Source organism: Eretmochelys imbricata, chromosome 1, assembly GCF_965152235.1.
Source record: "Eretmochelys imbricata isolate rEreImb1 chromosome 1, rEreImb1.hap1, whole genome shotgun sequence".
NCBI classification, from domain to species: Eukaryota; Metazoa; Chordata; order Testudines; family Cheloniidae; genus Eretmochelys; species Eretmochelys imbricata.
Genome location: NC_135572.1, coordinates 23855925 through 23883839, shown reverse-complemented (window position 1 = coordinate 23883839; position 27915 = coordinate 23855925). Strand labels below are relative to the sequence as shown.

Here is a 27915-nt window from a genome sequence, read left to right as displayed (position 1 = left end):
TTAAACCATTAACCGGGATCCTGGAACGTATCTAGACTCTGACCACACATTGGATTCCCCACAGTTGGTCGTGCGCCTCTTACACTGGAAACAGCGTCGGTATCTCTCGCACTGGTCAAGTAGCATAAGCTTGTCCCCAGCACTAAAGTTAAAGAGAAATGTGTTAAATGTTGTTGACTAAGGGAAAACAGAGAAATAAGCTGCACCAATTCAGCGTCATCCCCACTGCAGTCAATGGGAATTATACCTGCTAATGCCAGAGTTGCAACTGGTTCTCTGTCTGGGTCACGGATCACACAGAGCCCTCCTGTACAATACAGTTGGAGGGTAAAGTTTGCAGCTGTTCATATGGGGGCTGAGAAAGGCAGGATCTGGGCCCTTCAACGGAAGTAAGCCAGTGCAGAAGGCATCAATGCAGTACACAGTTGACTGCTGCGAGCCTGTTTGCTTGGAAGGTGGCATGAAAGGAAGGCCAGCCTAAGCTGGACTTTGGAGCCAACCTTTTGGTAAATCTAGAGAGCCCTTTAGACTCAATCCACTTATGTATAGGGTGCCCAACAGGTGTCCCTCTGTGTGTGAGCTGTGCCTGATCAGCAGTTTTGATACAAGGCTCCCAACGGACAAGGCAGAGCAGAGTGGTTCTGGCCCACAAGAAGTGGCCGCAGGAGACCCACTAACTCAAAGGCACCTCTAAGGCCACTTACATCATCTATGGCAAATAACAACACACCTAATGTACTTAGTTTTTGTTGGTCTTTGCCAAATGAAGATTGCTGGCTCGCGTCAGCGAGTCCTTAAAACAGACCTGGTAAACAAAGGTAAACCTCTATGCCAGTGGTTCCCAAACTGGGGTTCATGAACCACTGGGGGTTCGCAGAAAAAAAATTCCCTCATGGTGGACAGAGCTGTCCCTAGAGATCCCGGGCAGCACAGGGCCAGCAGCCCGCAGCCCCTGAACTTCCAAGAGCTAAGCAGATCAAAACAAGCATATCTATCACACTGAGGAGATTTAAACTTCAAGACTCCTTATAAGAAATGGAAAGGGAGGTGGATATTTTTTGCTGTTTTTAAAATTAAATAGGCAGCTAGTATTGTTTGTAAAATTATTATGAAGAATAAGTTTAAGCTTTGTTGTAACGTGCGTTGTTTGCCTGGACTGCTCAAGACCTGAATGCTTGTGTAGGAGGAACTCTTTGAGTTGGCTTCTTAAATACCTTCATGCTGTTTCACATCTGATATTCCTTGATGAAACCTAGGATCCTTGTCTTAGTATAGGCAAATATACTCAAAGTGATACAAGCTATGAAAGTGAGATCTTGGAAGAGTGTTGCCGTTTTCATAATGTAATAAAAATACTGTCATGATAAATAATAACTAATAATAAATAGTGTGTAATAAGCATGTCATCAAAACAAATTTTATATTTCCAAGATCACTGCTTTTATCATTTATCCTCAGGTGAAGGAGAAATATCCCTGGAAACATTCATTTTTAGGAGAGCGTTCGCGGGTTGTTAAAGTTTGGGAACCACTGCTCTATGCACGAGCCATGCAGCAGGAGGTATCACCCTCTCTGTACTGCATTAGAAGGCTAGCAGTGTCCAGCCATGGCAGAGATCTGACTGGCTGCGAGATGCTAAGTGCTTTAGAACGTGGCATTAAGACATTCCACCTGGGCTGTGGCAATGGAGCACTAAAACACAACCTGAAGTGCCTAGATATGCCTCTTATTAGGCTCTTCACACTTATTCATTTTTCAGAAATCTTTTTAAATCCACCTTGTTTGGCACTTTATGCAGCAACGATTCCCACCTCTGGAAAACCGGAGTAGACAGGTGAGAAGATAGGAAGAGAACCTATGGATATCAAAGGGCCTAGGTATCCCACTAGGATTTTAACCTTCAGCAGGTTTGGAGAGATGTTACTGAAGGAGTAACCTGAAGACAAAAGGTTTAACACAGGTAACATTGAGGGCATAAGCTGACAACAGGTATTTTAGGCCAGTGGTTCTCAACCAGAGATATGCATACCCCTGGGAGTACACAGAGGTCTTCCCGGGGATACATCAACTCATCTAGATATTTGCCTAGTTTTACAACAGGCTACATAAAAAGCACTAGCAAAGTCAGTACAACTAAAATCTCATACAGGCAATTACTTGTTATACTGCTCTATATACAATCCCCTGAAATGTAAGTACAATATTTATATTCCAATTGATTTATTTTATGACTATATGGTAAAAATGAGAAAGTGAGCTATTTTTCACTAGTAGTATGCCGTGACACTTTTGTATTTTTATGTCAGATTTTGTAGCAAGTAGTTTTTAAGTGAGGTGTAACTTTGGGGTAAGACAAATCAAGACTCCTGAAAGGAGTACAGTAGTCTGGAAAGGTTGAGAACCACTGTTTTAGGCCATAATTTGACCTGCAGAGCCTTGGTGATGATGCACAGGATGGAAAAGTCCAAGCTTCATTGTCAGAGCCCTCGGTGATTTTCCAGGGCTGCCTGTTTGAAATAACATCTTTTTACTTGAGCAAATGTGATCCAGAAATCAGTGAGAAACCGTGAATATGGAGCTACTTGTATAGGAAAGAATTGCACTTTAAAACTCAATTCTTTTGGCTAGCCTTCCACTAACTGTCATCTCCTACTTTCTTGCCATCCACCCAAACAGAAAACAGACAGTATAAAATGTCAGTACAAATCCGCAATAAAAATCCTGGAAGTGAAGAATGCCAATCCTATGATTCTGTTCAAGCTGAGTATACAAACAAACATTTTCTTGCCCTAAATCCGATTGGCAGTGACTTTGGGTGGGGAGTATCACCTTCTTCTGCAGTGTGGGGCACTGGTCATTTGCCAGGATTAACTGGGTATGTCTCACTTAATCAAGTCCCTGCCATTCCGGGGGCCTAGGGCCCTGGTGCACCTTGGCCACTCCTGTTCTCTGCTTGTGGCCACATAACAGTTTTGTCTCCTATGGGCTATGATATTTTGGTCTGATTTTGGTTGCTGGGTTTAGTGTGCAGGCGCAGAGTGGTGTTACATAAGAATATAAGAATGGCCATACAAGGGTCAGAACAAAGATCCGTCTAGCCCAGTATCCTGTCTTCCGACAGTGGCCAATGCCAGGTGCCCCAGAGGGAATGAAAGAAAATCATCAAGTGATCCATCCCCTGTCACCCATACGCAGCTTCTGGTGCTGGTGACCTGTGACCAACAGGAGGTCCAACAAGATAATTTAGTGATCCCACTCTGGCCTTAAACTCTATGACTAGGTGCCTATTTGTATCTCTAGGCACCTGAATACCTTTAGAAATCTGGTCCTTACATCCATTAGCTTGGAGATAGTGGTGGACTCAAACTTCTTACATGGTCCAGCTACTACAGTGGGACAAAGGCCTGTACTGTGTTATTATGGTTTTGCTCCTAACCCATTCTAGAATGAAGCAGTACTGAGATCAGTTATGGGGTTGCCACTTCCCTGTGCTCTGATGGCAAAGCACTGCAGCACGTGCGACTGGCGAAAGGATGGGCACTGTAGCAAAAACGGGAAAAAAGGAAGACGGGAAAGGGGAAATCCCCTCAGTGTTCAGGAATCTTACCGCTCAAATAGCTTCTCGTCAACTTCCCTCAGCCTTTTCATTCCAGCGCTTTTTTGCCAGTCGTCCTGCATTGCTAAATTCATCTGGAATATTTTCTCAAACTGCGCTCCTCTGTCTGCAATCCACCTGAAATGTTATTGAAAAGGTCTCTCCTACGATTCATGGATGAATCTGTCTCACACTCCCCCACTCTGTCAGTTTGTCCCTGGGTTTCTTTAACCACAGCCCCAGCATGGTGGGCTGTCTAATATGACTCCCTCTCCCTGCCAGCAGCAGAGCTGCTGGAGGCTCTGACAAAGTTAATGAATTGCACATGGACTGAGAGCACTACCTGAGCCAGAAACCCTGTGGTGCTTAGAAACCCCACACAGCCTTGGGCAGATCTGGCTGCTCTTGGCAGAGCCTATGAAGGCCTCTAGCTCAGCTGAGAAGATTAACCACAAATTCAGGCACTTGTCTGAAATGTTCAGCCAGAAATGGGCCCAATCCACAAAGTTCAGCTCTGGACTTGCACAGACTGAATTAATCCCAGCAGAAGGCTCCAAGTCTCTCCACTTAGACCTGATCCAGCAAAGCACTTAGACACAGGCTTAAAGTTAAGCATATGTGTGGTCCTATTGTCTTCAGTAGGAACTATTCACATGCTTAAAATTAAGCCTGTGCTTAAGTGCTTTGCTAGACTGGGGCCTTAAAGAGGAGAAAATGCACCCTCCTGCCCTACCCCAGAGCCCTGTGAGGCAATTTCGTTACTGCTGTTGAATTTTCCCCAGGCTTCATTGGAAAGGCTTACTCTCTCTTGGCTCTCTGCAGCATGTCAGCTTCTCTCCTCTGCTCCACCAGCTGATTGAGGATAGCCGTCCTCTTCTGCTGTGCTGCGGAGTGCAGCTGGTGCTTGTAGAACTCCCGGGCTCGGTGCCTTTTTTCTGCAAGCTTCTCATTGGTCATATCACTCTTCCCAAAGATGAGATCTGCTGAGTCAGGCTCACAGACCGGTAACTGTATCGGCTTCAACTTTATCTGTATGAGATTGATAAGAAGATTTTACCATGATGGAACTAACCTCACACATGGCTCTGAAAACTTTGAACGACAGAAGCTAGGGATGGGAGAAGACCTATTAAATCAGCTAATCCACTTTCTCAATTCTGGATTTAAATGCCACAACCAATGAGGATTCTACCACTTCCCTTGATTATTTTATAGTTCAATGTCAGGAAGCATTGATATTCAAGTCCATATTTTTCCTTTTTAAATATCACCTTATGGAGGAGGCAGCATGATGTACTGGATAAGGCACTGGACTGGGAGTCAGGACACCTACGTTCTATTCCCACCTACGCCACTAACCTGTTCTGTGACCTTGGGGAAATCCTTTCACCTCTCTGCGACTCTGTTTCCCCTCCCGCCCTTTGTGTGTTTTGTCCATTTACTCTGTAAAATCTTCAGGGCAGGGACTGAACGCTGCCTAAGCTCTTGGAATCTAGTAGCAATCTAGAAATTCAAAATTTCTCAAAAAAAATCCATGATGACTTTGTATAGCTCTACTCAATCCAAACAGATACCTCTACATAACTAGTTTGAGGGGGGACGGGCTATTTTCTCAGCCAGCAATAGAAACATTGTAAACTGCACCTCATTTTAGGTGTTAAATAGACTCACCATCTCAACAGCTTTAAAATACTGGCTAGAAGGATAATTCTTAAAACTTTGGAGGATCTTATTATTGCTTATATCATTATAGAGTTTTTTAATATGTCACTTCAGATATGGTATATCTCCACCCTTCTCCACAACTTTCTGAAAAACATTCCAGTTTTTAAAGACACATAACTTAGCCACATAATAGGTAGGAAAGTTATCAAACACAAGATTTTTTTTTCATTTTAAAAACTTTGTCACTATCAGGTCAGTGGACCTGGCCTGGTGAGGAGCACATAATTATTAATCACAAGTTTTTACCTGTGTATCCAAGGCCCTCTTATAGCACTGCATTTCTTCCATCTTGCCCTTCAGATATTTAGCTCTTTGGGCAGCTAGCCTAGAAATAAAAATACAAAAGAATCACAAGAGTTTTACTGAGGTGATATTTTGAAGAAATACAATTCATCCAGGCATGCCCTGTGAAATACAAATCTGCCAATAGTATAGCTGAGTCCATAACATTTAGCTACCACGATTCTCTATCTTACCAAGATGGCTCTGCTTCCTCGAAAATTATTATAATAATAATCATTAATAATGATGACTTCCATGATAGAGTAAGACAACTTATGACACTGAGCTTGAGCTGTGTGCATCACCCTTGCTTCCATGCGATAATATAGCAACAAATCTCTGGCCACGTCAGATTATTAGGATTCTCACTATGATGCTGCCTACCTTGGCAGCTTGGACTTTCCTAAATTCAGCAGGCATAGGACTGAGACCTCCTCATGCTCCAAAAACACAGTCAGCCCCTACTATGTGATCCAAAGGAAGCCTCCATTGGCTATTAGCAATATAGGGCCTATGACACACAATGTAAATGGTCTGATTCCATCTGGCAGAGGGCAGTGATATGCATACAGTAAACCCTAGCCAGCTAATTTGTTAAATCATTGTCCTTGTGTTTGAAGAGACAAAAAAACAGTTCATAAGTGGCTGAACCTCTAGAATTTCCTACCATAAGAGTAAAGTTAATCTGTGTAGGAGACAGAGCATTCTCAGGGCCAGTCAGAGACCACGGGATGAACTCCCCTAGGAACCAAGAACCATCACAAACCTCCCTCTACCTTCCACTCCAAATGCAAGGAGCACTTCTTCCACCTGCCTTCTCTAATACAAACACAGAGTAGCATGTAGGTAAACAACACACAACAAAACTGAACCCGAACCAAATCAAGAAGTTACACTGCACATATAATTATATCACTTAATACACGGCTGGAAGGCGCGCCGGTACTTTGGCGATAAGAACCTACTTAGGAGCGAACACTACACAGAATAGGAAGGTGAGGTGATAACATTTTACCGTAGAGAACGCTAACTGGAGTAATTCTATAACAGAATGAAATGGCTGCTACCCATTGCCCTGATTGGCACCAAGTGCCTGCTTGTACTGCAGTTATGCATAAATGAGATGCAGGGAAGACTCAATAAACCAGAGTTGACTCCTCATGGTTACAATGTCCTCGTTCACCATTTCACATATTTCTCTTTTCAAATCCCATATAGTGGTTCAGCTTGAATTTTAGCTCTGGCTACAAAAACCTTTGGCTCAAATCAACATGGAAGCTACTGCCACGTAATTAGCCTCTCTCTCCACACCCATGCACATAAATTCTGCCTAAATTGCTTGTAGAGATATTGCATTACACTCACTGCACACAAACATTGTTAAATCTGCATCTTTACTTCTCTCTGAGCCAGATTCTGATTGCCATTACATTAGTGTAAAACCAAAAGTGTCTCCATTGACGTCAATGGATTTACATCAGCATCAGCGAAATCAGAATCTGGATCCTTATGTTTATTTGTGAGCCTAATATTACTTTCTTCTACCTTAGCAATGACACTGAATAAGACACACAGAAACAGTCCTTACCCCAAGAAGCCCCTTTTCTATCATACAAGATTAATCCAAGTCATTCTGAAGTCAACAATCCTGATCTTTGTGCCATTTCATATAAGGCAGTAGTGGCTTCCCCTCATTCCCCATACTAATTGTATAGGAGTAAATTGGTGAATGTAGACTTTTAAGGATATTTATGGGATGGATTGTTGTTGTATATGTATCTCTTTGACCTGTACTGTAGAACTGACCTGTAACATCAGGTGCTTAAACACCAGTAGGTGGGTGGAATGATTCGATAGGTTAGACTGGATAGAGACACAATAGGAATATTTTAAAATCATATTTCTGATCACATTCTCATGGGGATCCCAATCCAGCATTCAAAACAGAACAGAACAAGGGCTAGGTAACATTTTTTGTGCAAACAGTTCTTTCATTGAAACATGCCTTTTTCAGGGCACCAAAGCTATTCATGAAATTCAGGTTGAATTCAGTGAACAGTTTCAGCTGGGGAAAAAAATGGAAAAGAAAAATCTGAAATGTTGGCATGGTCCGTTTCCAAATGTCATTTCAAATCGACATTCGAAACATTCAGTTTCAGCCCAAACACTATTTTTTCTTTGGTTTTTGTTTTGGTGAGAAAAAATGAAAAATTCAGTTTCTGTTTGACACTAAGTGGTTTGGCCACAGAACCAAAAAATAAATTTTTCACTCAGCTCTAAACAAGACTGGCTTTACTACCATTGCCTCTGGGTCCTAACTCTAGTGCCAAGGGCAAGAGATGTGTAGAATGGACCCACTCCCACCAGCACCACACCCATTTCCTACCCTAGGCAGAGACAACAGGCAGACTTACTCTTCCGCAAGCTGCACTTGTTCCAGCCGATCCATCAGCTCTTTGTCCTGCTTTAGTTTTGCCTCCTTCTCCTTCTTATCCTCCATTTGCTTCAACAAGTCTTGTGAATACTCCTCTTGCTTGGCATATGGGGGAGGGCTGGGCGGCCGTTTAACGAAAACATATGATTTCTGCAAGGAAAGAAACACATTTCATATCTGAAGGGAGAAACGAGATAGAAGACGATACCATGAAAACATGGCATCATTTCCTTAAATATGAACACTGCAGAACCATTTCAAGCAGAGATGCATTAGCAGTACCCAGAAAGGGGACAATCCCATCAGAACCAGGAGAATCACCCCAAAATTCCCCTTGGATGGCGGCAAAATGTTGACAAAGGTCTCACTAATGCCCCCAAGTAGCCCAACCACTATCACTATTGTTATTACTGTGCTCCAGTACGCTGTGCTAGATAATGTTCACTTACATCGCAGGAAAGAATAATTCCTTCCATTACAGGAATTACTGGTGATGTCCTGAGGCCTGTGTTAGGCAGGTCAGACTAAATGATAACAAAATCTGAGCATCACTGCTAAATGCATTAATAGTCTCCCTTGCTGAAAGTTCTCACACTGAAAGGGTTTGTCTATTAATGCTTTGTGTGACCCAGTTTCTTATGTTTCTTTCCATGTTATATATACTAATGGAAAGTCAATACACAGCTTGGGCAGAAAAGTTACCAGGATGGGACTATTCTTCTTAAAAAACAAAACCAAACAAAAAGCTCTTACATGAAATTCTGTGGATTTTTCATTCTTGTGGTTTCTCATTGCTTCGGCCACCCCCAGATTAAAGGCAGCGTTTTTTTGGTTCTGTTCTCTGTTCGCCAAGAACTTCATCTATCGTGGGAAGAAAAGAAAAGAGATGCATTTTAAATGAAGATGTGAACAGAAGTAATGTCACTGCACAGCCAGGAAATCCTCCAGTAATGACATGTCTATTCTCTGGACATGCAGTTTACATTCTTCCTTTTATAATGAAATAGATAATTCTGTACATTAAAGACCTGAGCCCCAGCCCATTGAAGTCAGTGGAAAGACTCTCCATGGAGATCAATGGGCTTTGGATCAAGTCCTAATAGTTTAGGTCCTAATATTATTTACCACACCATTAAAAGATTAGATTTACATAAAATAAGAATATTACTGGTAACATTTTAATACTTTCTAAAACTAATATATTTATAGTGAATAACGACAATACCACTTAGCTTTCTACAACACTTTTCAGCCCATAGACCTAAAACTGCTTTACAAAGGGAGTATCATCATCTTCCCTTTACAGATGGAGAAACTGAGGCACAGAGGTTAAATGATTTACCCAGGGTTACACAGCATGTCAGTGGCAGAGCTGGGAACCGAACCTAGGTCTCCTGACCACTAGGGCCCTACTTACTAGGCCACATAACCTCCCCTAAGGGCACAGTTCTCTTCTCCAATCCACCTGGCAGATTTGTGTGTTGATATTTTGCTGTGTATTTGCAGGGGTCAATTTATGTCTCTTTGAGAGCTCAGCATTCACAACTCTTGTGATTTTATAGGCAGTCTTGTGATATTTGTTCTTTTTCTTAAGCTCCCGCTCATGAAATAATGTGACTAGGTGAGAAACTCAGCTCTCACTTTTTCTTTAAAAAAAAAAGTTTCTAGCCGTCATGGGTGCAGCGAAAAGCTTGAAAATGTGACCCAAAATCCAGGAGGCAAAAACAAAACAAACAAACAAAAACAGCTAAATTTTTATTTTTTATTATAAAATCTCACAGTTTTTAAGACATTCCCATGAGTTCTGAATACTTAACATGCCAATACTTGGTCTGCACATGGTGACTGAAATGCTTGCCAATGCCAAGGACCTAGCACAGGGCCTTTTGAACCATTTAAGCCCTCAAGCCTCTGGGGCTGAAGTGGTGCACAGAGTCTTGTGTGCGGCCTCTTCATTGGAACACATTTCACTCCCAGACCAGCGAATGTAAAGAACTGCCATGCAGAGAGAATTCTGCTGTAAGCCAAACTCTGGGCACAAACAGAGATTTCTGTGAAGCAACAATGTGATAGTTAAATTAAGGGCCTGGTCAAAAGCCTACTGATTTCAATGGGGCTCTTTCCATTGACTTCAGCTAGCTTTGGACCAAGACCTTGATGCAGCAGGTCTCTCTTTATTCCCTCATTTTTTATTTAGAATTTTTCTCTCAGAATAGCAAATAGACAAGCACCTACAGCAGTGGTTCACAACCCACGGGCCATTTGCAGCCCAATCAGCACACAGCTGCAGCCCACGTGAAGCCTTCGGGCCATACAGGTAATATATATAGTGTGTGGATGCGGCCCACATAACAGAGAGGGCAGCATATGTGGCCCACAGTGGCAAATAGGTTGAGAACCACCGATCTATAGATACCTTTCCTGCCGACTTCTTTGAAAGATTCAAAACTCAGCTCCCCCTGGTGGTAGGAATCCTGTTTCTCTGAGTGCTCCAAATTGCATGGACTACCTGCTGCCTATGAAGAGCCTCCTGGTCTTTCATAGTTTGGTATTGCACCAATATTCTGTCATCATCCTGCTCTTTCCTCCGCCTCTCTTCGCTGAAGTACGCGGGGATGTTCCTCTGAGCACGCTGCATACACAGGTAGCACATTTCCTGGAGTCCCCATAGAAATATAAAAGAATGCACATTACCGTCATCTCTTTTATTTTTTCACCCTCTATTTACCCTTCTCCTGCAATGAACTTCCACAAGTCTTCAAGAAAATCCAACCTTCTTACAAATGGTGTTTTAATTAAAAATACTAGAGGGAAATTATTTCCTCCTTACCTAAGGACAACAACCTGTGGCTCCAGAGCCACATGCGGTTCTTCAGAAGTTAATATGCAGCCCCTTGTATAGGCAAAGACTCCGGGGCTGGAGCTACAGGTGCCAAATTTCCAGTTTGCCGGGGGTGCTCACTGCTCAACCCCTGGCTCTGCCACAGGCCCTGCCCCCACTCCACCTCTTCCTGCCCCCTCCCCTGAGCCTGCTATGCCCTTGCTCCTCCCACTCCCGCTCCGAGCCTCCTGCACACCACGAAACAGCTGATTGGGAGGTGTGGGGAGGGATGGGGAGGCGCTCATCGGCACAGCTGCCGGTGGGCGGGAGGCGCTGGGAACGGGTGGAGGAGGGGAGCTCATGGGGGGCTGCTGACGTATTACTGTGGCTCTTTGGCAATGTACATTGGTAAATTCTGGCTCCTTCTCAGGCTTAGGTTGGCCACCCCTGAGCTAGATGCACAATTCCTGTGCAGTGGCAAAAAACTTATTTTGAAAGTCAGTTTGCTCCTAAATCTGATGGAACATCTGAAAATCCCATCCCTGATAACTATTAGCACTCCTAGATCTGGAACAGTCTGCCCGTGCAAAAGATTACATGGGACCAACGGCAGGAGATATACATGAAATTGACCAAAAAAACCCAACCTACAAGCCTCTCTGGCAGAGCTTGGCAATGGCTACACTTGCAGCGACATGCAGGGTACGTGTAGCTACACACCGCAGTGAAAGGCTCTGGCAGTGGGAAAAGGCTCCGGCAGCTCCCCAGTGGTGGAACCTTTTCTCGCGGGCTCCCTCTGCCAGAGCCTTTCCCTGCTGCTGGCATCTTTCACTGCAGTGGAGAAAGGCTTCAGCAGTGGGAAGGCAGTGGGACACTACACTGCTAAAAATAGAGACATGGGAGGTATAGCTTGGGTGTGTAGAGAGCCACGTAAGGTACAGACCCTAGCATTCCGGCATGTCTTTACTCGCCTAAGCCTTACCCACCCCGCTCTCCACCACTGTTTATACCTGTGCTAGCTGAGTGCGCTGTGTCTGGGCTCTATTCACTGCCCCAAGTGTCGACCTACCCTTATCAGCTATGTCGTTTTAGACTTTATAATTTCCAACCCAGAACACGCAGTAGAATCTTTCTAGATCAGCTTGGCAATCAAACATGAACACAACAAAATCACAGAAGAGCCTGGTTTTGCGTATAGTCAGACATGCACAAACTGCAACATTTATATATATTAGTGAGCAGGGTTCTACAGTGCACATTGCAGGTGAGAGTAACAGAAAATTTTCCCAGCTGTTAGTATATGTGTTGTCTGTGTTCGGCTGGCTGGTTAGTTAAATATAGGACAAATTAGCTAGTGGCCAAGATTTAAAAAAAAAAAAATAGCCGAAAGTTAAGCTCCTAAATCCATATTTAGTCTCCTAAATCAGTGGCCTGATTTCAAAGCTGCTGAGCAGCCACCAGCTCCTATCGATCTCAAGAATTAATACACCAGCATTACGAGGACATAAGCCCCAATCAGAAGTGCTGCATGCTCCGAACTTTTGACAATTTTTATAGATCCTAAATATGGATTCAGGAGCCTAATTTTATGCTCCTTTTTTTTTTGAAGATCTGACCCAATCAGTGTTGCCAGCTCTCATGGTTTGAACATAGGAACAGTCACAGTGGATCAGACCCAAGGACCATCTAATCCTGTATTCTGTCTCTGATAGTGGCCAGCACCAGAGTTATAGATTCTAAGGCCACAAGGGACCACTGTGGTCATCAAGTCTGACCTTCTGCATAACACAGGCCAGCTATAGGACATCCCCAAAATAATTCCTGTCTGAACTACAGCAGATCTTGTAGATAAACAACCAGTCCTGATTTTAAAATTGCCAGTGATGGAGAATCCATGACAACCCCTGATAAATTATTCCAATGGTTAATTATCCTCACTGTTAAAAGACACTTCAGAGGAAGATGTAACAGAGCCCCTAAATAGGCAGATGTGGGATAATCTGCCCCACACACAGGTCTCATCCTGGTCTCTCATAGTTAGAGGTTGGCTCAAACCCTAAATCACGGATTTTAATGTCCCTCCCAAAATGTTTGTAGTCATTAATTATGACAACACTGGATACTCTTGATATCCACATAAATATCTAATCCCTTTTTGAATCAAAGTTCAGTGTCCCCACATTGCTTTAGTAGCTCCCAGAAAACTTCAAGGTGTAAAAATAATTCACAAAATATGCAACCTTCGCACTTGTTTTGGCAAAACACTTGTGCACAATAGGAAAACTATTTATTTTCTACATCCCATAACTGCTAATGAATGAAGAGCCTTATGGTTAACATTTCCATAATAACCAGGTCTCAAATGTATTCCTATATGTTTCTTCAAAATAGAGTGCTGACCAGGATTTACTCATACTTGCATAATGAACTGCCTGTTTTTTTAAGTAAGATCCCATATGGCCTATAAAAACAGCCATTGACTTATAATGAACAGCCATTAGGGACAGTTTTAAAATTGACCCCCCAGGTAAAATTGACCCCCCACGTTTTGCTGTGATTAAAAAGTGACATAATAAGTAAATAAGATCCATATATTGTACCTGTCCAGCCCTACCATGATCTTGACAAAGAGGGGATGGAGTTCTGGGTCCGGTAGCATGAATTAGGTTGGGACCGCAGTCCGTTTCAGTCCTTGAGAAACACGGAGGAGCAGGTGATGTTGCGCTAGGAACAGACAACAGGACATATGCATCAGTTTATTACAAGGGCTGTGTACAGACACCAACACGCTGGGCATAAGGCAGTTTTGCAATGGAGTTTGGAACATCACTGAGAAACTAAACACGTGTTCATGAACGCACACCAGAGGATAGTGCCCACACATAAAGAGGTGGCTTAAGATGAAGCTGGGCCCAAATTCTCTAAATTGCTACATCCTCCAGTAAAAAGAACAAACAGAAAACCTCATTGGTGCTCCCAAACAGCCAGCCACAAGCCACAGGGCTCCCAACTGCTGCCATCCTTTCTTCCCTTTGGTCTTGTCATCCCAGGCACTGGAGAGCTAGCCCCTGTCTGGTTCCTGCTGCAGCAGGAGTCATCCAGCAATGCTCAGGTGTGTGCTACTCCTCTTGTTGCTCACAGCTGCTATACTGGCTCCTGCAATCCCTCAGCTCCGTGGCCTGGACCTTGCCTTAATAGGCCTCTGAACTCATGGGCTTATACGGGGAGTCTTTGCATTGGCTTCAAAACCAGAAGATCAGGACCACAGCTTCAAACTGAGCTTAACAATAGACTGTCCCAGGGTATGGTTATACTGGAGTAGGAGGTGTAATTCCCAGCTCAGTCGACATACCTGCGCTAGCTCTGACCAAGGTAGCATGCTAAAATAGCAAGGTAGCTGCAGCAGCACAAGCCACAGGACCAGCTATCCCCCCTGAGTAGGGTTTCAGACAGGATCATACTGAGGCAATTAGCTTTCTCCTGCCACATGCACCTCCACAGCCACACTTCTATTTTTAGCATGCTACCTCGATCGGAGCTAGCGTAGGTATGTCTACCTGAGCTGGACATAAACCTCTAGCGCCAGTGTGGTCATACCCTGTGTCATAGCCAGTAACTAATTTGCCATCAGTGTGCACATATGATGCTTTGTCATGCACACCGTCACAGCCTGGCCCAGAAGCAATTCTAGGAGTCCATCCACTATCTCTTGTAGAAACACAGTAAAACTTCAGTGAGCCAATGTGCCCAGGAAGGAACACCTAAAGACAGGGCTAAACAAGTTTTCAGTAAACTAAATTACCCCCTGGAGAAACAGGAAAGCAGGACCCAGAACGCTGCAGGAATTCACTTGCATTTATAGTTGCTGAATAAAAAATGTGCTACCGATCGGTTAGGGTCCAATCCATCGTCTGCTGAGGATTGTCCCATGCCTAATGGTCCAATGGCCCAGTTCCCAGCTCTGACGCAGACGCCCTGTGTGACTGTAAAACAGGGATAACAGCACGTGCCCCCCTCACAGGTGCACAGCGAGGATAAATTGAATAGTGTCTGTGAGGTGCTCAGCTGCTGTGGTGATAGTGGCCAGAGAGGCAGAGAGATGGTTCAGATGCAAAGCAGCGATGTATATCTTTAAATGACCAATAAATAAGGCAGGGGATGGAAACATGCATTCAGTTTTTTCCTATTTCATTGACTGTATTCAAATGAACAGAGAGGGGGAGACGATGATCCTGAACAACAACACTCTCATCTTGTCTGAACTTCCCTAAAGCTCAAGGTGTCCCAGATCCAGGCCCCTCTTGCTATTTAACTAACAGTGTCATCTAAATGTCAGGCACCTGGGGACACAGTTATACTGGGCATTGTACATACACTATGCTAATGGGGGCCATATTAGTACCTAAGATCAATATAGATAGATTGCTAGTGGCGAACGCTGTAAACAAAGAGAAAGCAATTTGGTAAGAGAAGCAATTCTATCTACCTATCAATCTCTGGCTGTTCTATTGTGCCCATCACAGTAATAAGCTTTAGTACAAAAGAAAAAGCCTCTAGGTTAACTGATTAAACCCCAGACAAACAATGGAGATGGGCACTGTTCTATCCCCTTGGTGCATGAGAAGTTTGAATTTCACTTTGCCCTGTAAAGCAGTATCTGTCAAATTAAAACAAAGAGCTCCTACATGTTTAATCATGGCTGAATTGGGTCTCAGTGACCTCCCGGAACAACTGATAGTGTCAAACAAAGCTCAGACAAGCAGTGAAAACATTTAGAAGCCATTAGAAGAGCACTCTGAGTCTCTCTTCCATTAAATGTTTATAAACTCTGCAGACTGTTCTCATCAAGTAGGAGGATCAGGTTCACTCAACTCCACTGTGAATGGTAAGAGGATCCTGAACCTCTTGAATAATTGTTTGCATTTAGTTACCAAACTATCAGATACAAAATGGAGATGGCGTCAGACACTCACAGACACTCACTGTACTATATACCTCCCAGACAGCAAGAAAATGTGAGATGAGCCAATGGCACTGTGAGATGAGCCAATAGCACATCCTTACCATAGATTTGGGGTTTTTTAAAGGGCTGTTGCATGATAAAAGCTTCAGTCAATGGGAATTTTTAACCTTTAGTTTACTTAGGTAATTAACTTTTATCTCAAGAAAATAAACTGGTACACTGCTACACTGATCGAGGGATAAGCTGGAACTTGGTGTCCCAGGGACATTATATAGAAAATGCACATTTATACTATTCATCCCCAAATAGCTTAGATTTTGACATGTTTGTACAATAATTCTAATAAACACAAACTAAATCTACTTACTTATCCGACTTCAGAGGATTACTGCTAATGGACACAAAGATACAAAATATTGGCCACATTCTAAAGCCTTTACTCGAGAGCCTGAATCTGCCACATCAAGCAGATTCGGGTAACAATTTTAAAAGCACCTAAGTGACTTGGGAGCCTATTTGCCACTTTTCAAAAGTGACTCCAGGACTTAGGAGCCTACATCTCATTGAAAGCCAATGGAACTTAGGTTCCTAAGGGTGGGATTCCCATGGGGGACTTTGATGCCTAACGGCCACTTTAGGCATTTAAGTCCAAAATGTAGGTCCTCAAAACCCACTCAGCTGCTGGCTAACCCTGTAGGTTCCTAAGGTCCCTAAGCACCTAGGTTTCCATTGGTAAGTCCACTAGGTGCCTAAATTTCTGTCAGTGCACAGCCAGTGTCCTGACACCACCAAGCAGCTCAGCACTTGACACGTTTATAAGTCCCAATGGGATTCACAAACTAGGCATTCCCCTGCCTGTCTCACCTGCAGGGCCTGATCCAGTAGACATGCTCAGAGGCCACTTTAGAGCATGTCTTCCGATCAGGCCCCGTACAAAACACAGCCTCTGGAGGAGCAGGAAAAGGTAGTGGTGGAAGACTTAGGCGCCTAACTTGTTTGGTGCTTTTGAAAATCCCACTAGGCGCTTATCTGCATCTTTAGGTGCCTAAATATCTTTAAAAATCTGCCCCAGGTCATGTTTGAAAATGGGATTTAGGCACTTTTGAAAATTTTACCCCCTTTCCTCATTAGTTTAATTAATAATTTTCCTTTTTTCTTTTCACAATTAATACAGACTTTGTAGCTGCAGTTCAGTGCAAGATCAAAATACTGAAAAGCTTATAGTTACCCTTATCCACGTCTCCCAGGGAGTCTCACCTTTCAGGGGCATTCTTTTGCTTGATGTTCTTCTCCAGCTCATCAGTCAGATTGAACCCTGATACTTTGGCAGGAACAATAGATTGTCGGGACAGAAGGCGCTTAATGGGAAGATTCTCTGTAAGTGTGAAACAAGGAAAAGCCCAAGAACAGCATCTCTGTGACAACTTAGATGAGAATAGCAGGGGAGCTCACATAAGACACACACTGTAGATGTGCTGCAGCATTTCCATGTTTTAAAAATACCTTAGGAAAAGATTCTGATAGTCTTAGAAGTCACTTACTCGGTGAGTACTCCCATTGATTCCAATGCCGTAAAAGCATTCTTTTACCACTGAACTACATTATGGAGGAGTTTCAGTCACCTACAGGTGTTATAGAGGAGTTTCAGTCACCTACAGGTTTTAATACCTGTCTGACACATAATATCATGGGTGTTTCCCAGCTATTAATTTCTATAGTGCAGCATCATTCCCCACACTCTACACTATACTGTGTTCTAACAAATGGGGCTACCAGTGCCTTTGGGAGACTGTTGCACAGCCTAATAGATCTCAGTGTCAGGAATATTTTCCATGAGAGTGGGACAGATGCTCAGATGGTATAAAATGATGTAGCTCCAGCATCTGGCTCAGTGAGTCTAAGTTTTCCTTTGCTTCGTCTCATCCCATAACCCCTGGTTATAGCCCCAAAACAATAAATAACTGAAGATGGTTATCTCAGCCCTGCTTAATTTGGCAACGCTATACAGCAACTGACTGATTTTCAGCTGAATTCAAAGAGAGCGGCAGATGCACAGAGCCTCCAAAGCACGCCAGCCACTTTCAATCAATGTCTCAAGGCTAAAGCATTTTTAGCTGCTTTTCTCTGAATAACTTCTGATTTATTTGTCTCTTCCTAACTTTGACCAACTAGTCTCGGACTCCATTCCCTGTCCATTGATAAAGCACAATGCAGAATGTGGCTTGTTGGCTGAGACTCACGACTTATCTATACAGGAAAGTTACAGCAGTATAAGTTAAGGTGTGAATGTAAACCAATATACTTATACCGGTGTAACTCCTCATGTGGAATGACATACCAAAATAAAAGTGTCCACACAGGGAGTTATACTCGTTTATTTTTACCAATATACTGATAAAACTTTCCTGTGGAGATAAACCCTAAGCATGGGAATTTACAGCCCTAAAGGATTATTTTTGTGACGTTTATGAGGAACTTGAAAGTGAGGGTTAGAATGAAAATTGCTTCCCAGCTTTAAAGATAGAATTCAGTATTGGCATAGGCTGGCAGCCTTCAAATGATCATCACAGGAGGATGCTTTCTCTCCAAATAAAAGCCAGCTGTGATTTTGTACGAGACACACACCATATTGGAATGCTAATAGATTTTCTGAACTTTCTATGATTTTTGCCTAGCCAAACTCATAAAACTGCAGAAAGCCTTTTGCAATACAGTGTAGGTATTAGAGTTGAGTGGAAATATCTTCTTGAATTGGAAGGGTTGGACCCTTTTGTGATTCCGTTCCATGATGGCTAGCGTGACTGATCATTGCCATGATGGATGCTTACACCTGTTAAATGTGTGCCAGACCATGTGCAAACTGCACATTTTAAACCTGGCCCCTATTGTCTGACAAGTGAATGACAATGAACCTGTATCAATATTCAGTTGACAACCTACCTTTTTTACTGCTACTGTTACTATGAGTTCTCTCTTTTTCTATTGGCTCCTTTTCTTTGTTGGACTTTTCACGTTCTTCTGTGATGGTTTCCATGGCTGCTTTGTTGTCTGTTTCCTTCAACTCAATCCTGGAAACAAGGAAAAGATATCAGTTTGTTTTGTAGAACATATGCCAGAATAGAAGGCACAATGTCGTATTAGTAACCTGGTCACACAAGCATCTTTAGCACTACTGTAAAGACTGCACTTTTGAAAAGCAGAATATAGAGCAGCCTTAAGGATTATGCATAAAAATGATTTACATAAAAATGGACAGTAACAAAAATTATTCTTTATGGCAATCTATATGTCACGAAGTAAGGCAGAAAGTATTCAGTTTAACTATTCTCAGTCATTTACATTTCTATAACTCCTTTTATACCGAAGGACACCAAAGCTCTATGTTTAGGGCCCTACCAAATTCAAGGCTGTGAAAAACGCATCCCAGATTGTGAAATCTGGTCTTCCCCCGTGAAGTCTGGTCTTTTGTGTACTTTTACCCTATATTATACAGATTTTACGGGGAAGACCAGCGTTTCTCAAACTGGAGTCCTGACCATAGGCGCCAACTTCTGCTGACGCTGGTGAGTGCTGGACCCCCCTCTGCCCCTGGCCCTGTCCCAGCTCCACCCTGTCCTGCACCCTCCCCACCCCTGCCCCGCCCCCATTCCAACCCCATCCCCAAAGTTCCTGCCAAAATTCCACCCCCTCCCTGCCCCTATTGGACTCCTTCTCCAAATCCCCACCCCAGCCTCGCCTCTTCCCCACTGCCTCCCCTGAGCGCGCTGTGTTCCCGCTCCTCCCCACTCCTTCCCGGAGCTTGTTACACCACAAAACAGCTGTTTCACGGCTGCAAGCACTGGGAGGTAGGCGGAAGAGCAGGGACACGGCATGCTCAGGAGAGGAGGCAGAGGCAGAGGTGAAGTGAGACGGGGGGATGGGGAGGGGAGCTTGGCTGATGGGGGTGCAGAGCTCCCATTAATTTTTTTCTGTGGGTGCTCTAGCCCCGGAGCACCCACGGAGTTGGCACCTATGGTCCCGACTCAACAGGTGGTTGGGGGGGGCGTTATGGTACTTCCACGCTGCCTTCAGAGCTGGGTGGCCGGAGAGCAGCGGCTGCTGGCCAGGCACCCAGCCCTGAAGGCAGCACCCCTTGCAGCAGCAGCATAGAAATAAAGGTGGCAATACCATACCATGCCACCCCTACTTCTGTGCTGCTGCCTTCAGAGCAGGGCAGCTAGTGAGTGGTGGCTGCTGGCCGAGGTTCCAGCTCTGCAGACAGCAGCGCAGAAGTAAGGGTGGCAATGCCATGCCATGCCGTCCTTCCTTCTGTGCTGCTGCTGGCGGCGACTCTGCCTTCAGAGCTGGGCTCCCAGCCAGCAGCTGCTGCTCTCCAGCTGCCCAGCACTGAAGGCAACGCTGCTGCCAGCGCAGAAGTACGGGTGGCAGTACCGCAGTCCCCCCTACAATAACCTTGTTATCCTCCCCCCCTCCACAACCCCTTTTGGGGTCAGGACCCTTAAAGTTACAACACCTTGAAATTTCAGATTTAAATATCTGAAATCATGAAAATTAAATTTTTTTAAAATCCTATGATTGTGAAATTGACTAATATGGACTGTGAATTTGGTTAGGCCCTATCTATGTTGAAGGCTTTATCAGCATGAGTGTGTGTGTTTCATTTCATCCCAAGCCACACCAATAAACCCTTTAGATCACACCACATCAATACACCATGTATTCTGTGTATGCTACACATTTGACAGAGATGTCACTATTGGAGATGCTTCAGAAAGCTGCAAATATTTCACTCGTGCTGTGTTTTACATTCCCCTTCATTTAGAGCCAGGCTCCCAAGATAGGTGCCCACTTTTCCCAGCGCTGGTGGGTGCTCGCCCCCTGTCCCCCCACTCCCACCCCTGCCCCACCTCCATTCCAATCCCTTCCCCAAAGCCCCAACTCTGCCCCCTCACTGCCCCTATTGGACCCCTTCCCCAAATCCCCACCTTGGCCCCGTCTCTTCCCAGAGCGCACTGCATTCCCGCTCCCTCCCAGCACTTGCTGCCGCAAAACAACTGTTTCGCGGCGGCAAGCGCTGGGAGCTAGGGGGAGAAGCGGAGCCGCGGCGTGCTCAGGGGAGGACGTGGAGCAGAGGCGGAGGTGAGCTCAGGCAGGGGGCGGGGCGGGGAGCTGCTGGTGGGTGCAGAGCACCCACCAATTTTCCTCATGGGTGCTCCAGCCCCAGAGCACCCATGGAGTCAGCGCCTATGGCTCCTATAGGATCCCAGCCTGCAAGGTGCAAGAGCTCTGTTAAGTGCTGAGCATCTTCAGGTGTGCGGAAACTGAGCTGAGCAACTTGGAAGTGGGTACTCAGCCCCTCTCAGGATCAGCCCCTCAGTTACCTAAAGTCCACCCAAATGGGACTCGGAGGGAGAGGAAAAAATAAAACTAATATATTTTAGAAACTCAAAAAATTACCTTAAATATCATGACAGTGCTGTAATTTTACAGTTCAACATATCACGAGGTACTAGGACTAGAAACAAATAATTGATACTATTGGAAAGTCCTTGAAAAGTTCACTTTTCTAATGGTGAAAGTCTACTCCTGATGATTCACAAAGTGTCATATTTTAAACCCATCACTGTTACATGAATGGATAGTTCCTGTTCTGAACTAGTGTCATGGGGGCAGAAAGGGGGAGACAGGGTGGAACTCCTCCTCTGGGGGAAAGGAGGAAATGATTCCCTGGGAGGCTGTGTACCTCAGTTAGGTTATGAAGGAAAGGGAATTATTGAAGAGGGAAGCAAGATATCCTTTTGTCTTTTTGACTTGTCACTTTTTCCCGTGGATCTTCTACCCAGGAAGACTGGTGTTAGGGATTCATTCAATTGAATGCCACAAATACCAGTAACATACATGACCATATGCTTTTGTAAGTCTAAGGCCAGATCCATAATTTAATGGAAGCTGTTCACGTAAAAATCAGGCAACATACATATTTAAACTCCTTTTGAAATCTTATACAAAAGAAAGAGATGAGGCAGGTGAAACATTATGAAAAACATTATCTAACCTTGTCTATACTTGGAAGTTAATTCAGATTATGGTAAAGTGTGAAGTTAAAGTGCAACAACTATTCCTAAATAACTCCATGAGTGGACTCTCTTATCCTGGGATAAAAGTGCCTTGTTCCAATTTAGCTTAATCCTTTTTTAAAGAAAAAGAGTGCCCACACATAGAGTTATCCTGGAATAGCTACCCTGAATAGGTATTCTGGAGTAATAATTCTATGTGTAGACAAGCCCTAACACAATAGATTCAGGGCTGTCAAATGTAAGATAGGAGATGCTAGCTTGGTCAGTGAACTGGTAAAGAAGCGGAAGTACTCACCTTGGAAACATGACAACACTGCAACCACGGGACTGAGACATAGCAGTTTCTCTGCCTGAAATGACTGAATCGCCTGTCCCAGGCCTCTACAATGACAGACATTTGAGATAACTCAGAGGACATTGTCTAGCAGGTAACAAATAAGGCAACCCTTTCTAATTCTAAAACAACAGGCTGCTGCTCCAAAATCCTGTCACAAAATTATATTTCATTCACATTTGTCCTTCACTGTAACTGATGGAATCTGTCCCAGCCAATCACTGATAATAGATGATAATATTGTCATGATTTCTGAGTGGTCAGGAATCATTAGACTCAATAAAGAGGATATTTACTTTCCAGTAGAGAAGCAAGTGGAGATAGGTACATGGTTAACACATGTTACTAGTGTGGTTTTAAAGCACTGCTTGGCTGGTTGTTTGTACGGTTCCTGCAGATTATGGACTTGAACAGACATCAGTTAGTCCAGTTAAGGTTTCATTCACAAAGCTGCAGCAAGTCTTTCCCACAGCTAAAATGTCTGTCCTCATACCAAGGAGGGACACAAACTCAGGCCTTCTTTTTCTTTGCCCAGAGTACTATTATTCATTATTATTTGTACAACAGTAGCACCCTGAGATGCCGATCGGGGCCCTGTTGTGCTAACGGTTGAACAAACATGTAGTCAAGAGATGGTCCTTGTCCCAGAGAGCATTATGACAGGATGCAATATGTAGGATTGGGAGAGAAACACTGGATGGGACTCAGGAGATCAGGGTTCTGTTCCAGACTCTGCCGCAATCTTCTTGTGTGCCCTTGGGTAAGTCACTTAAGGCATGCCTACACTACAATCCGAGGTGTGATTGCAGCACATGTAGACATACCCAAATTAGCTTTAATCTAGCAAGCTCAGGTCCCAACAGCAGTGAAGTCATGGCCGCACAGGCTAGCCACCTGAGTACATACTCAGACTCCCTTGCAGGCTCATTCCGTGCCGCCATGGCTTCACTGCTATTGGTACCTGAGCTAGCTAGAAAAAAGCTAGCTCGAGTATGTCTACATGTGCTGCAATTGCACCTCCGATTACAGTGTAGACATACCCTGAGCTTGTATGTGCCTAGTTCCCCATCTTTAAAATAAGGATAACAACATTATAACAACGTTGAGCTGTCCTGTCTGTTGAGATTGTGAGCACTGCTGATCAGGGACTGTCTCTTACTATGTGTATCCACAGCACCAAGCACAGCAGGGCTCTGAACTTAGTGGAGGCCTCTAAGCACTACTAGAAAACAAAGAATAAATAAATTATGATAATATGGGAGGACAAGGTAAGAATAATACAGTACAAGACTAGCTGTATGCACAGTGTGACCCACCACCTGCCTAATAGACATTATTGACTGATACTGACTCAAAATAATTTAAGTTCTCCTGGGAAAATGATAAACTTACATTGGAAAGAGCTTTCACCAGATTGCCACTGCCATCCATGGCTTGAAGGAAATCTTTGTAAAATTTCATTTTCACTTTGTTGTCCCGGATAACGAGAACTCCGATTCCCTTGAAAGCGAATTCAACATTCTGTTTGATAGCGATGGATCGTGAGAAAAAAAGCAAGGTCTCTTTTACACATCCTTCCACTATCTCCCTGTTAAAGGGACCCTCCAGGGATAACATGATGAAGTTCAGTTGAATAATTGGGATATCACCTGAAATCAACAATCAGGGGAACCCACTAATTCAAACAGCAAGCAGACTTCCTAAATAACAGCAGCAACAAGGCTGTGAATTAATGAATCACATTTTGCACTTACGTAGCACCTTCCTGTAAAAGACTCAAAGCACTTTACAACCATGAATAAAGCCTCACAAAACCTTTATTAGCTCATTATCATATCCATTTTACTGACCTTCTTACAACTCCATATAGCTTGTTATTCTGAAGGATCCCAAGCTCTTTAAAAGCAAACTGCTATGCCAGCTATACAGGGATGACTTCCTCAATATGAAAATACAAAAATGAAACATGGCAGCTATACAGCACAGGATTGCAGGGCAGGAAGTGAAGAATACTGTATGCAGTTGAAATTGCAGGGGGATGGAACATGAAACTAGAGAAGGAATTTAACCAGGACACCTATTCTTAAATACAGTGATCTTTGATAACCACAAGAGATCAGAACTTTCATTTTGCAATGCATCTTAGAGATATGGGGACTGATTCTGCACTCCATTAACCCCTTTGCTGTACACCAATGTAACTATTAACTCCACATAACTATTGAAATCCGCATAAGCCCAACATAATGCAGAGGAGAATCAGGCCTGGTCTACATTCAGTTTTTGTTCCAAATTAACTATTCCAGTTAAGAGTGCAATTTTCTTTAAAACAGATATAGTTAAATCGTACAACCCCGAGTGTGTACACTATTTATGCAGGTATAAAGGTGCCTTATATCTGCATAGCTTATGATGGGAATAAGCATTACCTGTGTAAGCACAGCTTATTCCCATATAAGGCAACTTGACAACAGTGTAACTGCATCCATTTGTATCGATTTAATTATACCAGTTTCAAACCAATATAGTTAAAATAGTACAAAGACTGTGCTGGCCAGTTCTTAGATCTGTTACCTTTGACAGTACAGTTCCCTAACAATTTGCCGGCCCATTTCTCTGCCTTCAGTACCAGTGCTTTGTCACCAGGAGGCACCAGACTGAGACTCAAACTCAAAAGAGTTTTTTTTTTAAAGCAGCCCCATGATGCTGCACAAGAGGCATAATCAATACCATTGCTCCCCACTCTGTGCAAACATGATGGTATTGATGTGAAACTCCTTTTGTTCAGAATACATACAACTGTACGCGTGCTTCATAAAACCTATTGTTTGTTCGGGTCTATTTTAAGCTGTCTCCAGCTGATTACTCTATTAAGGTATGTGCCACTAAAATAAAATAAAAAACCAGTTGCAGGCCACTTTAGACTTGGAGTTGTGCATGTGTAAAACCTGGCACAAAGCTCTGAATTTGCAGAGCTGAAGTATTGTGCAAGATGCATATGGAATTTCAGTGGTAATAAAGTTTTACTAGAATATATTGCAGCTACCATAAAAGCTCCACAGATGTGGCATTATGCAGTCAGAAGGTAAAAGAACATTTCAAACAGCAACATACTAACCTTACACAGGATATAAATATAAAAGCAACAGTGTCTTGTAAAGAAATTCCCTCTTGGTGTCTTATCGACAGAGCCTACATTGTTATCAGTGAAGGAATTCTATACATGTATCACATTTGGTTGCTTAGCTATTAATCTTGTCAGATATTTTATAGCACAGGACAAATATGTTTCAAAGAAAGGCAAATGCCATAATCAAACTTCTTACCAGGAGTGTGTATTTTGGCAAGTTTGAGTCCATGAATCTGGGCTAGTTTCTCAGACAGAAGAAACACAGGTCTTTGAATAAGGATAAATTTATTGTTGCCGACATCTAATTTTTGTCTTAAAAAGGAGAATGTTCCAAGCCCTGGTATTTGGACACCCTGAAAAATAAGCAATAATAAATATTATTAATAAATAATAAAAATAAGCAATGATAAATATTCAGGAAGGAGGGGAAACATTTTTGCTTCTATATAATCACAATCAATTCATAATTTGTTATTCTATGCCAGAGCATTTTGATGGTGGTGATTGACATCCGGTCCACACCTTATGTTTTCCAGTGCAGGGATGCGGGATGGGGCAATTCTCAGAGCTCCTGAAAGCACCAAATATTTCCTATTTTTCTCCTCTCCCTCCCTTTCGCTATTTGAAAAAAAACATTGATATAGTAACTGCAAAATAAATAACCCTAATCTAGAGAAGCCCCAAAGAGCTCGACTCTGCAAATCCTCACCCCACTGAGTAAACCTCCTACCCACCCAAGTAGCAGCATAGGCTATAGTTGGACTACATTCCCCTGAGTAAGGACTACCCCTACAATCAAGGATTGGCTGGAGCAGGTTCTAGGTGCTTAACCTAGCAATCTAAATACCTTACGAAACTTATATTTCTTTGTTAGATACAATGAATTGAAATAGCCAAAGATGTGTGTTAGAGCACTGCTAGATTTTTCTGGAATCCCCAGAACAACCTGTTGGCTTGGTACCAATCTTAACATATTTGCCATTTTGTGAAAGGCTAATTTTTAAAATAAGAGGGTTATTTCTCCTTTAAAAACAAAATAAATGAGCACAACGGGGTTTTTAAAATCTGTTCTTAGCATGGAAAACAGGCCTAAAGGGGTATCATACTAAAATTCCCACCTCTATAAAAAGTGTTAAGCTTCCTTACATATAGATCTACGTGGTTGGTTTTTTTTTTTAAATCTAACTTTACTATGCTACACTGTGCTGAATAACTCAGTAAACTAGGTAAGAGAAGCTTGTGGCACATTTGTAGACTACAATGTACCTTTGGTTTGGTTTGCCTGTGCATGCCTCTTGCTTTAAGAGGAGGCGTGCATAACAGGTTTTAGTGGCATGGGCGTGCATCAGAATCTTTGGAAACATTTGGGTTCAAGAGGAGGAATAAGATGTGAGGCCCACCTTGTTCATTGACAGATGCCGTTCCACAAATTCAGACACATTGGCCCAAATACTGAAGACTTCTGAAATGCAAGTGAAACACAATATGTCATGATCTCTAGTGACAAGCACACAAATTCGCCACACTCCGTGCAAAATAGGACTCTTCTTTTCTGACTAATAAGAATGCAGCATCCCAGTGTAATCACAAGCATCCTGCATAGTTTATACATTCACTATAGAGCAATGGTACTTGCTCCATAGTTAAGTTTTCAACCAAGTTCCTGATTTGGACCTTCTAAAACCCTCAGTAAGAGTCTGGGGTTGAAACAGATTTTTTCTACAAATTCTAAATGATTTGGGCAAGTAGTTCTTGCAGCCTGACACATAACAGTGGACAGATGTTCAGAGTTCAAAAACTAGTTTTCACAAGCTTAGATTTTGAATTTAGAACAGCACTAAGACCTGTCATTTCTGGCAACATCACTACAGCACAGAAAAGCATCATAGGAAGCTTAAAGCTTTCATTAAAAAGCCAAATACCCCTCTTCCTTCCAAAAGCAAACCTTAAACCCAGTCACTAGGGAAACTTGTCAATGGAAGTTCCATGCAAATACTTGTGAGAGGACTGGACTACTGAGAGGCATAAGGGGATCCAACAACCCTCCTGTATTTCACACTCCACGTTACGTTTCAGCTGTATTTTATCCTTGGATAGATACACACGCTATACTCTTCTAGAGCACCAAACACTTCAAATAAGATGAGTTAAGCTGAGCAAATCTCCCTCCCATGAGACTAGTATTTCTCCCATTTTACAAATGCGGAAACGGAGGCCCAGACTTTTGGCAAGTGACTTTTGTCCAAAGGTCATGCAGGAAGTCCGTAGCAGACTCAGGAATAGAACCCAGACACCCTGGCTGCCATGTCTGTGCCTAAGGCACTGTACGTAGCGCTGTAGGGCGAGTGGCAGGATGGATGGGCATCCCCAGCATGCACCAGACACACAAAGGGCCTCTGGAGAACACCGTTGTACGTAGGAGTCTCCCTAATGAAATTCACACGAATCAGGCTCCGGGGGGCGTGAAGGCCTTACCATCCGCCGTGAGCTTCGGGAGCGTTGGGAACACGCTCTTGCCAGACTCGAGGATTGCAGCATGGATATTGTCCAGCAT

The 27915-nt window shown here is 43.3% G+C and overlaps 1 protein-coding gene across 1 annotated transcript; it reads right to left on the bottom strand.

The window, feature by feature from the left end:
• On the bottom strand, positions 1-27915 carry CCDC81 (coiled-coil domain containing 81). The gene is made up of 15 exons (XM_077842159.1): positions 27837-27915; positions 26762-26823; positions 25558-25714; positions 23624-23880; positions 22193-22278; positions 18761-18888; positions 17078-17195; positions 13458-13581; positions 10546-10692; positions 8790-8897; positions 8017-8186; positions 5567-5645; positions 4398-4624; positions 3608-3733; positions 1-142 (listed from the first exon to the last, which is right to left on the bottom strand). The coding sequence occupies exons 1-15, from the start codon at positions 27913-27915 to the stop codon at positions 1-3; spliced, it is 2010 nt and encodes a 669-aa protein (XP_077698285.1).

Coding starts and splice junctions, on each gene's coding strand:
- CCDC81 (XM_077842159.1), bottom strand. CDS start 27,915: ATGCTGGACAATATCCATGCTGCAATCCTCGAGTCTGGCAAGAGCGTG. Junction 18,889..22,192: donor AGTGTTGTCATGTTTCCAAG/GTGAGTACTTCC, acceptor CCTTGTTTCCAG/GATTGAGTTGAAGGAAACAG. Junction 4,625..5,566: donor AGAGGGCCTTGGATACACAG/GTAAAAACTTGT, acceptor AATCTCATACAG/ATAAAGTTGAAGCCGATACA.